At 42.1% G+C, this 12,823-nt stretch overlaps 1 protein-coding gene across 6 annotated transcripts in view; it reads right to left on the bottom strand.

Annotated features, from left to right (window-relative positions):
• DIP2C (disco interacting protein 2 homolog C) overlaps positions 1–12,823 on the bottom strand; it is a 293,125-nt gene that overhangs the window by 19,438 nt on the left and 260,864 nt on the right. For 3 of the 6 annotated variants that reach the window (XM_080973978.1, XM_080973976.1, XM_080973974.1), the window contains 3 exons: positions 9,356–9,526; positions 4,479–4,508; positions 2,578–2,639 (listed from right to left, as the gene is read on the bottom strand). In XM_080973978.1, the coding sequence (XP_080830104.1) occupies positions 2,578–2,639; positions 4,479–4,508; positions 9,356–9,526 (263 nt within the window). The remainder of the gene's footprint in view (positions 1–2,577; positions 2,640–4,478; positions 4,509–9,355; positions 9,527–12,823) is intronic. The other 3 variants (XM_080973975.1, XM_080973979.1, XM_080973977.1) reach the window with 1 other exon arrangement.

The raw sequence follows: 12,823 nt of genomic DNA on the forward strand, positions 1-12,823 counted from the left end.
TTAAAGGTCAGCACCAACACTTTGAATTGTGCTCGGAAATGTACTGGGAGCCAATGCAGATCTCTCAGGACCGGTGTTATGTGGTCCCGGCGGCCACTCCTAGTCAGCAATCTAGCTGCCGCATTCTGGATTAATTGCAGTTTCCAGGTCACCTTCAAAGGTAGCCCCACGTAGAGTGCATTGCAACAGTGCAAGCGGGAGATAACTAGAGCATGCAGCACTCTGGAGAGACAGTCCGCAGGCAGGTAGGGTCTCAGCCTGCGTACCAAGTGGAGCTGGTAGACAACCGCCCTGGACACAGAATTAACCTGCGCCTTCAAGGACAGCTTTGAGTCCAAAATGACTCCCAGGCTGCGCACCTGGTCCTTCAGGGGGCACAGTTACCCCATTCAGGACCAGGGAGTCCTCTACACCTGCCTGCCCCCTGTCCCCCAAAAACAGTACTTCTGTGCTAGTGAAGCAAAAGAACAGGAGAGGTGGCTTCAACTGGGAATCCTTCCATGCGGAAAAAGGAGGGACAGAGGGCTTGTATTCTTTCCGGCGATTGCCTTTCTGTATGTTAGGTCCCCTTCCACCCTCTAAAGATGGCAGTGCACAAGAAAGCCTATACTGCTCCTTGAGGCCTCATGATTGCTAAATGCTCTCAGGCGCTTGTGTGTGGGAGGGGGTTCTCTTTGAAAGTTTCTCTAGGCAAACAAATGCTGAGCTGCTCCTTTAGTGTGTGTGTGTTTTTTTGGGGGGGGGGCTTTGTACCACTAGAACGGAGAAATAATTAACATGCTTGCTGAAACACTTATCTAAGCAAACACATATAATTATCCCCAGCTATCGTGGCACAGCTTAATCGTAACTGCAGTCGCACAAGTAGACACTCCGTGGTGGTGGGTCGCAAAGCAAACCCATTTCCCACATCGAAATTTATTAATGCTTGCCCCGCCCCACGTTTCAGCTTCCAAACAGCACCAAGCACTTTGTATGATGTTTTGCTCCTGAAAGCAAAGTGGATCAAAGTACTTGGGGGGGGGGGGGGCGGCACACACACACACAAACACACACACACACACACACACACACACACACACACACACAGAGTAAAAGAGAGGCAATAATAGACCATTCTCCCAAGTTGACATCTCTCACCATCCGTGAGAAGAGAATTATAATTCACGGAATGTAATGGCAGCATTGCTTCACATCTTCTTTCATGACAGTTTTCGCAAACTTTGGGGAAGAAGGAAGTAAACACCTTAAACAAAAGATGCTGCAATTCTAAAGCTAACGCCTAATGAATTCATTCAGGGTCAAGTGCCAAGTATGAAGCTACTATCATGAGAGTCAATACTCTTGTTAACTACCACTTACTTAAACTGGATGCATTCTTAGGCATTCAACATGCCTTTCCTAGGCACTAGCTGGCTTGATTTTACAATGAACCGGATCAGAAGAGTTTGAGAAGCTTTGGATAAGCAAAAGTACGCTGGGTTAAGAACTGGGTTGCTAAGGAGCCTTATAATGAAATAAACGTTAAGACTCTGCAGTGTTAACTTACAAACTTTTGGTACAAGCAGAGGTCGTGTGTGTCCCCCCCCCCCCCAATTTGTTGAGCATAGTCCTTCACATCTGCCGTCGAGGTGGCACTTTTTGTGTGTTTTCAAAAGCATATTTTATACCTCATATAAAATATGCAACAAAATCCCCCCCACACCCACCTGAAAAAGAACCAGCCTGCTTCACAGTTTTTGCAAAAGCAACTCTTGCTTGCTTAGGTCTTTGAGGGAGCTTCTGTAACAACCTCCCTTGAAGTTGAGCAGATTGCTGAAATCAAGCAATTGGGCCTAGTCAAATACAGGACCTGTTATGTACTGAAGTTCTCACCCTGGGCCAGCAGGGGGATACTTGTAGATAGTTCAGGTCCACATATGCAAATAAGGGATCGAAAGTGACGATCAATGATTGGATAGTTACAGAAAATGGTTACTGTTGCGTTCTAGTGGAGCTCTATATAAGCAGGCTGGCTGAACCCTTCAGTTCAGTTCTGTTCTGGCCTGTGAATAAATAAGAGCTGTTTGAAGAATCGCTGTGTCGTCTGATATGTTCACCCACAACTTAACAGGACCTACCTTGCTGAACTCTCTACTGAGACACAGAATGCTTCTCTTTCTCTGGCCTTAGTTGAGAAGTCAAATCTCTCTCTCTCTCTCTCTCTCTCTCTCTCTCTCTCTGTGTGTGTGTGTGCGCGCGCGCTCATACACATGTTTATTTAAAAGCCTCAGATGGGTTTGATTACTAGTGTTGCAATGCATGCAACCACTGGCTTTGTAAGGTGACATTTGACTTTTTAATTAATATTGAGATTCCAAATGTGACAAGTGTCACCTTGAGTGTTGCATCTGGTCAGCTAGGATAAAACTGTGAAAAACAGGTAAAATAATAGTAGTTTAAGTGCCTTTAAAAAAAAACAAAAAACTGCTATCTCCGACAAGAAACTTACTTGTATCCCCTGCCCTCCCAAAAAAACAGTATATGCATTTTCCAGCTACAGACATTGCATTAAAAAATAAATAAATGTCATCATACCTGTCATGTCTGAGGGCCCTCATGTCCACATACACAGTGGTTGGATCTGGCCCTGATGTCCCCTGCAAAAGAAAACCTTTTAGTTAGCACTCTGCGTGGAACAGACGTTGTGCATTTTACTTACAATTAAAGTTTTTTTTTTAAAAGAAAAGCCTTTATTAAAATGATAAAAAGCACTGCATATGTTGCAATCAGTGATGGGGGAGTACGAACCATACCTTGCTGGCCATACTCTTTTTAACCTGTTGGCTGCAAACACAAGTTTCCGGTTGCCTGTGTCACTGAAAACCAGTGTCAATATAAACAAGTGAAACTTGCACACGTACTACAAGTTTAGCAAAATAGTATGGAAGGCAAAATCAGCTGGAGACGCAGAGCTGGTAATGGCAGAAGCAAGCGGTCAAGTGGGAAGTATGGATTTGTTGAGACACTCACACATGCAAAGAGTGTCTTTTTAAAAAACCTGGTGGTATTAAAGAGTAGGACATGCAAGATTAACAGATATGGACTGAAGAACAATTAGCAGTTATTCTGTTCCTTCTGAAACCACCCTACTGTATTTTAATAAAGTGCTTATTTTACTATTTTTCCAAGTCAGCTCTTCTAAAAGTAAATAAATAGCCTTCATAATCGGAAGCACTGGTTCTGCTCACAAAGTTGACTTTTCCACCCACCTCGCCCTCACCTGCCCTTTAACCCCGCAATATTCTTAAACTCCCAAGGTCTGGGTTTTGCTGTTGGTTCTTTTGTCCCTTAGCACCTGCTAAACATGTGACTGCTGCCAAAACAGGAAGCTAGGAGCACACGGACCAACCAAGTACAAAATACTGCAGTCCGCGGTAGATTTGTTTGGATTAGAAATCAGAAGATTTCAGAACCAGCTTCCGGATACATTGCCAAATCATCAGCCCCTGCAAAGCTTTCTGTGCCAACAAACAAATGCCACTTCGTATGTTTGTTATGGATGTTTTAGGTGTACAAGGCATGCCTAAAAAAGGATGCAAACACATGTGCTTTCAGAAAGGGTCTATTGCAAAGGGAGCCCAGGGAGCTGTGATTGGTCCCTTGTTAAGTGTATGCTGGCAAACCTGAGCTTGCATCCACATAGAGGCCTTCAGCTTCTTCGGAAAGGCGGCAACCATTGCTTTTCCAGCATATTGGGGGCACATACAAAAAGGGACACAGAGTGGCTCACTGCCAGGGTGAAAGAGGAAACACAACATTCCTTCCTGGAAGTTTATACTACTTCCTCCTTTTTCCTGTGACAGATCTAATACCAAAGAGACATCTAAACAAGTAACATTCATTGGAAACACCAATCAGCATCCCACCACCAAGACAGCAGGAGAGAGTTACAGGAGAGGCAACATGCACACTAAGTCACTCCAGCTTGTTATAAAGCCAACACAAGACACAAGTCCTATCTAGCCGGCAGAAGAGGGTATAGTTTTCAATGTGCTGATATATATACTCAGCAGTGTAACAGACTAGCGCCGAGCGGAGAACCTCATTTCAAGCATCATTAATGGAGGGGTCAGGGGAGGGGAGGGGAAGAGTAGATCCATAAATATTACCTTAGGAAATGTTTTCATAGTTGACCAGAACCAGTTTGCAAAAAAATCAATCGAGGCAGTTAGAATGCTAAAAGCACAAACCGGTTTTTTTGTTTCTGCTTTAAACGTTCAAGCACGTTGCTGAACGACCAACTTTTGACAAAGACTACAATGTCCAGATCAAAAGGGTAAGCTGCTCCCCCTTTCCGGTCCCACACAAATGCCAGCGCCAAAGGGTTTTGACAATGTGCACCCCGAGACAACAAAAATCTCCAGACTCCCATCTAGTCTGCCCCACTGTTAGGAGTGGATAGGTGGGTATTTTAGGGAACACCAAAAATCCCCTACCTGCTCGGCCAGTTTCCCCAGCCTGTGTGGCTACAGCAGCAGGAACAGGTGGGATATGGGGAGGAGGAGAGACAGTAACACATGGAAAAATAATAAAAAAGAGGGGTGGGGGGATGGAAGTCGGGAGGAAAATAAAAAGGGAGGATAATGCAAAAAGCAGGGAGTAAAATAAAAGGAAAAAACCATGTCAAATACAGGAATCTTACAAATTAAACCATTATACTGCTTAAAGGTTTAAAATGAAAAAGAAAATGAGGTGTCAACATTTTAGTACAGCGAACAGAAGAGACAGTAATAGACTTGCTAACCTTTGACAAACAGAGTTAAGCCATTTAAGAGACAGCATAGACAACATTGTTAGTGAACAGCGTGTCCTGAGAATTCATTCTACCTTTCAAGCAAAAACACAAGGAGCATACTACAGCCTTTCTCCCCGTTCCCCACAGAGAGAAGCAGAAGAACACTTCTTTTCTGAATTACAATGAGAAAGGCACACTTCGCTTTTTACATCTGAAAAGCTTGAAGGTGTGTAATAAGTTACCCAACTCCTGGCCCACTTTCTGTATGAGTCACTATATACTGAACCTGCTCTTTTTCAAGTTATTCTGCTTTGCGAGAATTGAATGATGCAGGTGCACTTGGTACAGATGCGAATTATCTGTTTTCAGCGAACGTGGATTTGGAAAGTCAGGACAGTGAATCATACAGAGATGGAATGAGCAGCCTCTTTTATGTGGGTGAGCGATTTGGGCTCATGTGCGCTTTTCATTTAGAAATTTTAAATGCATTTCTCATTGTACACCAGTGGTTCTCTCATCCCTTGCTTTACTGTGCCCTCCGACACAATGCTTGGAAATTATTGTTCCAGCTAGTTTAAGAACTATGTTAGCTGCCGTAGGTTTCCCTCTATTTTTGTAAAATACTAATAAATGGTAATAATAATAATAATAATAATAGGGAAAAAAGGCAGAGGCAACAGCTTGTTCTCCTGGGGCATTAAGCAATGGCCTGCTGCTCTGAACTAGTCAGCTATGACAAACGAACATATACTTACTATTCCTCTCACCCATAAAAGTTCAATCTGCTCACAGGAATGAATAAATTAGAAGCTTCTTCTATAGGCTCTTACCAGAGGAGAAATGCTAAACTATAGAAAGACTATGTAACATGAGGCTCTTCTGTATCTGATGTCTAGAATGTGGTATTTTAAATAAACTAAACATGCACCAGATATTCTGGATTATTGCCATCAACATTATAGGTTAGGAAGTCATGGTGAAACCCCTCAACTTGGTGCCAAGTAATGTCACAACTGTCCAACCCAAGGGAAATAAAGGGGTGTGGCTGGGTCCCAGTGGCAAAAGTCGTTTTGGAAATTGGGATTGGCCTGCTAACAATCTCTTTGTTTTCATTGTGGCCCAATGACAAAATTAATTGATAACCAGGGCCATACGTCTTTTCACTGGCATTAACAAGGACCTACCGTGATAAGTAGCTATATGGGCACTGTGGCCTAGCTCTTAATTATGCATTACACCCATGTTGCGACCCTAACTCCCCAGACTGCAGGTGTGGGCTTTATATAACTGAATTATTTCGTAAGACTCTCCCCTAAATACTTGAAGTGGTACAGCTTACACACAAGGTTGTCAGGATGATGGTAACTGGGCTGTTCCAGACTCTCTCTCGCTCTCCATTCAAAGACTCTATCTCTATCATCTGCGACATTATTCACCCAAACTCCACAAATGAAAGTGCAGAAACCCATCCTCACTTTATATTACTTCTACCAGAGCACATCAGCTGATCTTATTCTCTCACCCGCTCCCCTCTGGGGAAAAGGAGCTTCAGACTACAGACTTGAACGCCTTCCCCTCAAAGCAGTCATTTGCTTGCAGATAGCAAATTGGAAAGCAGTTCACAAGGGGCGACACAGAAAGCAGAGACGGGTAACACAAAGCTCTGGGAGTCAGCACTGTTCCAAGGGATGCAATTCTGTCCTCTGAGCAACACTGATAACTGCCTAGCCCCACATTTCCTCTTCTCGTCTCTTTCATGGGCACAGTGCCATGTTAAAAATGCTGGATTTTCCATAAATGGGCATATTCTGTTTCCAAGAAGCAAGGCTGCTATATAAAATTCATTTTGATAAGCAGGTTCTGCATTTACAGGCTGTGCTTCCTAAGTGCATAAAACTGGGGGTTACACATATGAATAATGTTGTAGCATATGAAATTACCTTATACACAGAAGACCACTGGTTCACGTGGCCCATTATTTTCTTTTCTGCTGAGTACAGTCCCTTCACGATCTCAGTCAAGAGGCCTGTCCTATCCACGCTAACAGAAATCCTTCCATTCCACCCTTCCCAGCCTGGTATGGTCCACATGTCATCGGACTCCAGTTCCCATCAGCCCCAGCCAGAACGGCCAATGGTCAGGGGTGATGGGGGCTGTAGTCCATAGAGGACACCAGGCTGTGGAAGGCTGCTTTCACTGGGGAACGCAAGAATGGAAATGAGACCTTATGCATGTTGCACGGTATGTGTTCCTGAAGCTACATTGATGCATAGCGGTCCTATGCTCAAGTGCATCTAGCTCTGGAACAATCACTGTAACCCACAACAGTGCTCCCATCCAGTTTTTTGATCTATCTATCACCCTGAGTGATCCATCAGTACTGCTTGTTGAAAGAGGCGAGTGGAATGGGACAGTTCTGGCTGGTGGTAATGTTCTCACTGCAACAGCTTGAGGAAGTTCTCTGCAATGCTTAGGGCAGCTTGCTGCAACACAACAGCTGCTCCCTCCAACAATTTATTATTTCCACAGTGAGCTGCGGATTTCAATATCGTTTGCCACAGTGATGTGGCTGGTGGCAGGAGGGATGATTGTGAGGTTGTCTCCATAGCAAAAACCCTTCAACTTGCAAGAATATATATCTAGCTAAAGATACCAGTTCGTTCGCTCATCACTGTTTCTCAGAGAAAGGAATTGTTGTAACTCCAGCATTCAGATATAAACCTAGAAACACCCAGTTATAGCCAGAAATATCTATTTCTGTGGGTGTACACCTGAAGAGCACAGTTAGAACAATGCCTCTCCTCTATGACAAACAGAAGTGCAGCCTAATGTTCCCAGAATGAAGAAGCTGACATTTCTTGGAGAGAGTCCTTAGTATAAAAGCAAACATTTTTTAATAATAATAGCAAAAAAACCTATCACACTATTAAAAGCAGGACTGCATATCGTTGATTCAGTTTTTGCTCTTCATGCATTCCATGGAGGGCAAAATGCAATGTCTGGTGTGTATTTTGCAATGGCAAAGCTGGGGTCACGACTGAACCACATGCTCCCTCTGAACAATTTCCCTCTTGAGCTGGAGCTTTAAGGTGGAGGTGAAAATTTCCACCCATTAAAAAAATCCCAACCTATAGAACTAATGTGTAGGAACAGACACACCTATGAACCTGAAATAAATGGTAGTACGCAAATAAAGCAAAATGGAAGGAGGGGAGGTATCAGAAAATGGTTGTGGCGGCGGAGAGAGGTCATTTGACTCCACTGCCACCAAATGAATGTTTTATTTGTAACTGATGAGACCTTATCACATTTTCTTTAAGAATATTCCTTCTTGTTCAGCATCAAGCTGAAGCTTGCTTATTTGTTATTGTTTCTGCCATTCATTCCCATGTCATATTATAATACAATAGCTTAAAAAATTAATAATATTGCTTTATTAGATCAGACACCAGTGTTTGGTTTTATGGAAGAGGCAGCATGCATGTGTTTATGTATATGTGTGGAAGCCATATTGTATGAGTACTTTAGCTTCCTCACTAGTTCTAGTGAGGGAAATCTGAGGTACCAAAACAGTATTTTTTGAGTTGGTCATGAGAACCACTGTACTCAAGTGGCAAAACAAGTGAGCTGAGTAAACAAGGACCTGGATTCAACTAAATGGTTTCTGCTGGCGGAAACCAATGTGACAAATCCCACTAGAACCATGGAACTGCCCCCTCTCTCCTCCCCCCATTCCCCCCCAATCCACTTGTGGGGAGGTTGGGGGAACCCCCAGAGCAGTGTGGGTCAAAGGGAAGTAGTTTCATCTGGCAAACTGAAATGCTTGAACAGACAGGATGATTATAATAGCACCACACTGTCTTCCTGCCTAAAAAGCCATTGGTTTCCAATCTCACCTCCATCATGAGCTAATGAGGTGACCATAAGCAAGCTGGAATCACATCTGCAGTTTGGAAATAAATACATAGACCTACCTAGCTAGGTTGTAATAGTAATAACTGTGATTATGTATGCAAAGGGCTTTTAATGCCCCAAAGCACTATATAAATGCTAAGTATTATTAGTATTAGTATTATTAAATTCTTTCTGCCAATTTCTACCTGGAGAATCAGTACAGATGTTTCTTCTACCTTCAACACAAGCCACAATAGCAAACATTATTTTAAGGTGAGTAGTCCATGCTATGTGCATGAGAATCATGCCCGTCAAATTACTGTTCTACACAAAGGAAGATATAGATATTTAGATACTCAAGCACTTGGCAGGACAGCTACAGCAACTTTAACAAGGCTGACTTTCATATGTTACAAATGTAAGAACTACAAGACAAACTTTTGCTGCATTGCTCTTTTAAGTTTGGGGCAGAATAAATGCTATAAATGGGATGTGAAGGCTTTATGGAAAATGCTCAGTAAAAAACAATACAGAAAAACTACACTTCTTGCATTATGAAAGAGGAACATTTAAGCATGGCATGCGTTGGTTAACCAAGCTGTATTGTGTGGAACATCGCCATGTCCTTATTTCAAAAGGGTTGCTTCTAAGATTGCTGTCAGGAAAGGAGAGAGAGATTCTTACCTGCAAACATATAGCCAGGTTAACTCTGCAGCCAAATGATGTGCTGACAGCCCTGGGGTGGAGGCCCAGATCTTTGAAAAGCTTTGAAAAGGACTGCGTCAGAGCTATCCGAGGCCGTTCTTCTGCCACAACCACACACGTCCGCACTCTTGAGAGGTCCAGTCCCCTTGCCTGGAAACGAGGTACAGAACTCAAGTTATCCCATGGGAGCTTGTTGGCATTTAGTCAGGTCATTTCAGAAATTTCTGAACCAAGTGCGCTTTGAGCGGGAAGAGTAGTGTCCTCCGGCAAGGTGAAATGTCGCCATCCACTCAAGAACACCTTTTCTTAAAAACTGCAGGGGTTGGGTGGGAGTTCTGGAAGAGTTAATTTAAAACTCAGAATTGGAAGAGGGAGAGAAACAGAAGCAGACCAAAGTCTGTGTTGTGGAACAGCCTTGTTTTGGGATAAGGGGAGCAAGAGCAACAACACACATCAACTTGCCATTTTTTTGCTTGCCATTTCCTTAAGCCATTTATGTGACCTAAATTGTGAGCTTTTTAGGGACAGGTGGAGACCGCTCAAATTGCTGTAATCTACCTTGCACCCACAGTGAAGGTTGTCTAACAGTTTTGTGTAACCTTTTGTTCGTCGTATTGCATACAGTCGCCTAGAAAAGTGGGATACAAACCCATTAAAAGGTTCAAGGTCTGCTTAGGGACCACTGAATACAATGGGACTTACTTAAGGCTGTTTAAAGCTGATTGAAGCAGAATACTAGCTGCCTGTAAGTATGGGAATATTTGTTTTATTTGGATACTTTTATTGGCCTTGTTCTGATGCAACACTATGGCTTTGTGTTGTGTGAACTTGCAGCTGTACGCCCCCCTTCCTCCTCCAGCGTGGCCAAGGGACTGGAAGCATTTTCTGCTGCTCTTAACTAACCACTGTTTATTGTTGCATCTACTGCTGTTAGTATAAACCAGGGATGGGAAACCTGCAGCCTTCCTGAGGTTGCTGAACTACAGGTCCCATCTCATCCATAACCACTGGCTATGCTGACTGTAGATTATAGGACTTGGGAGCCAGGAGTCCCTGGAGGATAACGGGCTTCCCAACCCTAGTCAAAACTATGATTTTCTTAAACAAACCAACTTCAAACCATGGTTTACGAAGCTGGCTTGTTTCAGGAAACCGTAGTTAAAATTAACCACACTTTAGGATTTGGACACCACAGTAAACTGTGTTTAACTGAAATCAGAGAGGTAAGGGAATACAAAACCTCAAACTCCGGTAATGGTAAATAATCATAGGTCAGACTCATATCTAAATGAGGCCATTCTGGAAATTTGGATGCAGCATAATCTAGAGTAGTTTATCAACCAATAACAGATGCTAAATTAAAATTAATACAAGGATGTAAAGATAGGGCATATAAGCATTTCCCCCAAGGGTTTGCTTGTATCCCAAAATACGTATTTTATTAAAAGAAATATGAAAATGCTTATTGGTCCAATAAGCCTTAAGTGGCTTCTATATGGCTCTCACATGGTCTCCCATTCAGGCAGCTTAGAAAAACCAGACCTGAATAACTACAACAGAACTGTATCTGACCATTCTCTGGATTGTTCTTGGAAGCCACCTCCCTACAGAACCTCATTTCTTAACTAATTTCACAATTTCGTGGATCTGTTCCCCTCCATGGGCAACACCTGTTGGAAAGTAGAACTTTCTGGGCTGCGCTCTATATCTTCCTGCTTTTTGGATAGATCGTTCCTTTTTGCACATAATCACTTCTAAAGGATGCCAAAAACAGGCCTCAGAAATTAAGAGGGACGAATGTGGTTTAAAGGATACTGCAAAACATTCATTGAATCAATTATTGCTGCTAATATCTTAAGAGTTCATTTATTGGCTGAACTTTTACCCTTGTTTTCCCACTCCCAAATTTTTTTTGAATCAGTTTAAAACCTTAAAAACACACCAAATAATACAAATAAAATAGTTTACAATTCAAGAAAATGATTTGACAGCATCTGAGCAAATCACCAAAATAACAAATATAGAATCAGAGAATCCCCTGTTTTCACCTAATGGCAAAAACTACTAAATGGGAAGGAAGGAGAGTCTCTCAAGGCAGGGAGATCCACAATCTGGGTGCTTCCACAGAGAAAAGTGCCTCTAAGATGACCATTACTTGGCTTTGGAACATATTTTTAAAAGAAAAGCCCGACTAGCTTTTCAGATACATTTTAATGGAATAACTTTCTAAAGAAATGCCTGAAGTAACTGATATTATAGTTTGAAGTCTTGGTTATTCTGTTATATTTTACTCCAAGAAGACCCATTTATCCTAAATAGAACCCAATAAGGCTGACATGTATGTGCAAAATATTTTTTTTCTAATGTGATCCCATTGAGATCCCAAGGTGAAATTTTGCAGGTAGCTCTTAGAAATATTAAATAACAAATACATTTTTTGGAAATTTCTAATCACATAATTTAAAAAAAAACTTTTTTTTTACATTTTTCAATTTTGTAACTTAAATTTGAAATTTAACGTAAATCCATCATGTAACATATATTAAAGCCCATGAAGCTCAGAAGAGATTGGTGTTTTTAGTTTTGACATCTCAATTCTGGGCTGAGTTTTTAAAGTTTTTGTGTAGTCTGGCAAGGCCCAAACTGTCATTTATTTATTTTTGAAATTTCAAACCCTCATAACTCACAAACGGGATGAGATAAAAAAATTAAAATTTCAGATTTAAACTTGGTTTTGATCATTGAACAAGTGTACAAAACATTAAGAAAACTGGATGACATGAGGTAAAAGAAAGCTGGATCACTTGATACGGAATGAGTCATATATCAGAGCCTACAGAAGTGTTCTTTAAAGCTAATTGCAGCATGGTGGAGGAGTGGTTTTGGGAGCAGTCAAGGCTGGAGAGGAAAAGGTTAACTCTCGCTGTCACTAAAAATGACCCTATGCTGCAATTAAGACTTGAAAGTCTCCTTCTATTTAGTACAATAAAATTGGAATAGGAGATGGACATTTTCAGAGGCGGTGGGACAACTAGGGAAGAAAGGGCTGGCCCGTCTCTCTAAGCTGCAGCCCCAAAAACTGCCCCTTCCTCATTGCGATGAGACTTGGAAAAAAATGTCTTCTATTGGGTCCAGTAAAGTATTTTTTTAAAAAAAGTTTTATTGCAGGGGGGAAGGTATAAAAACTGTTGGGGTGACCTTTGTAGAGATTACACCTGTCTAGGAAGATCTCACACACTTCAATTATGCTTTACTTTTTCCAAGCCTAATTGCTGGTGTGAGGAGTGGGTTTGCAGTGTGGTCACAGGATGCAAGCGTGGCCGCAGTGCAGTTGCAGGGCAGAAAGGGCAAAGGTAAACACCACCTAGTTCATTTACCGTATTTTTTGCTCTATAAGTCTCACTTTTTCCCTCCTAAAAAGTAAGGGGAAATGTGTGTCCGTCTTAT

The sequence above is a fragment of the Podarcis pityusensis genome (genome assembly GCF_964106645.2).
Source record: "Podarcis pityusensis genome assembly, chromosome: 12".
NCBI classification, from domain to species: Eukaryota; Metazoa; Chordata; class Lepidosauria; order Squamata; family Lacertidae; genus Podarcis; species Podarcis pityusensis.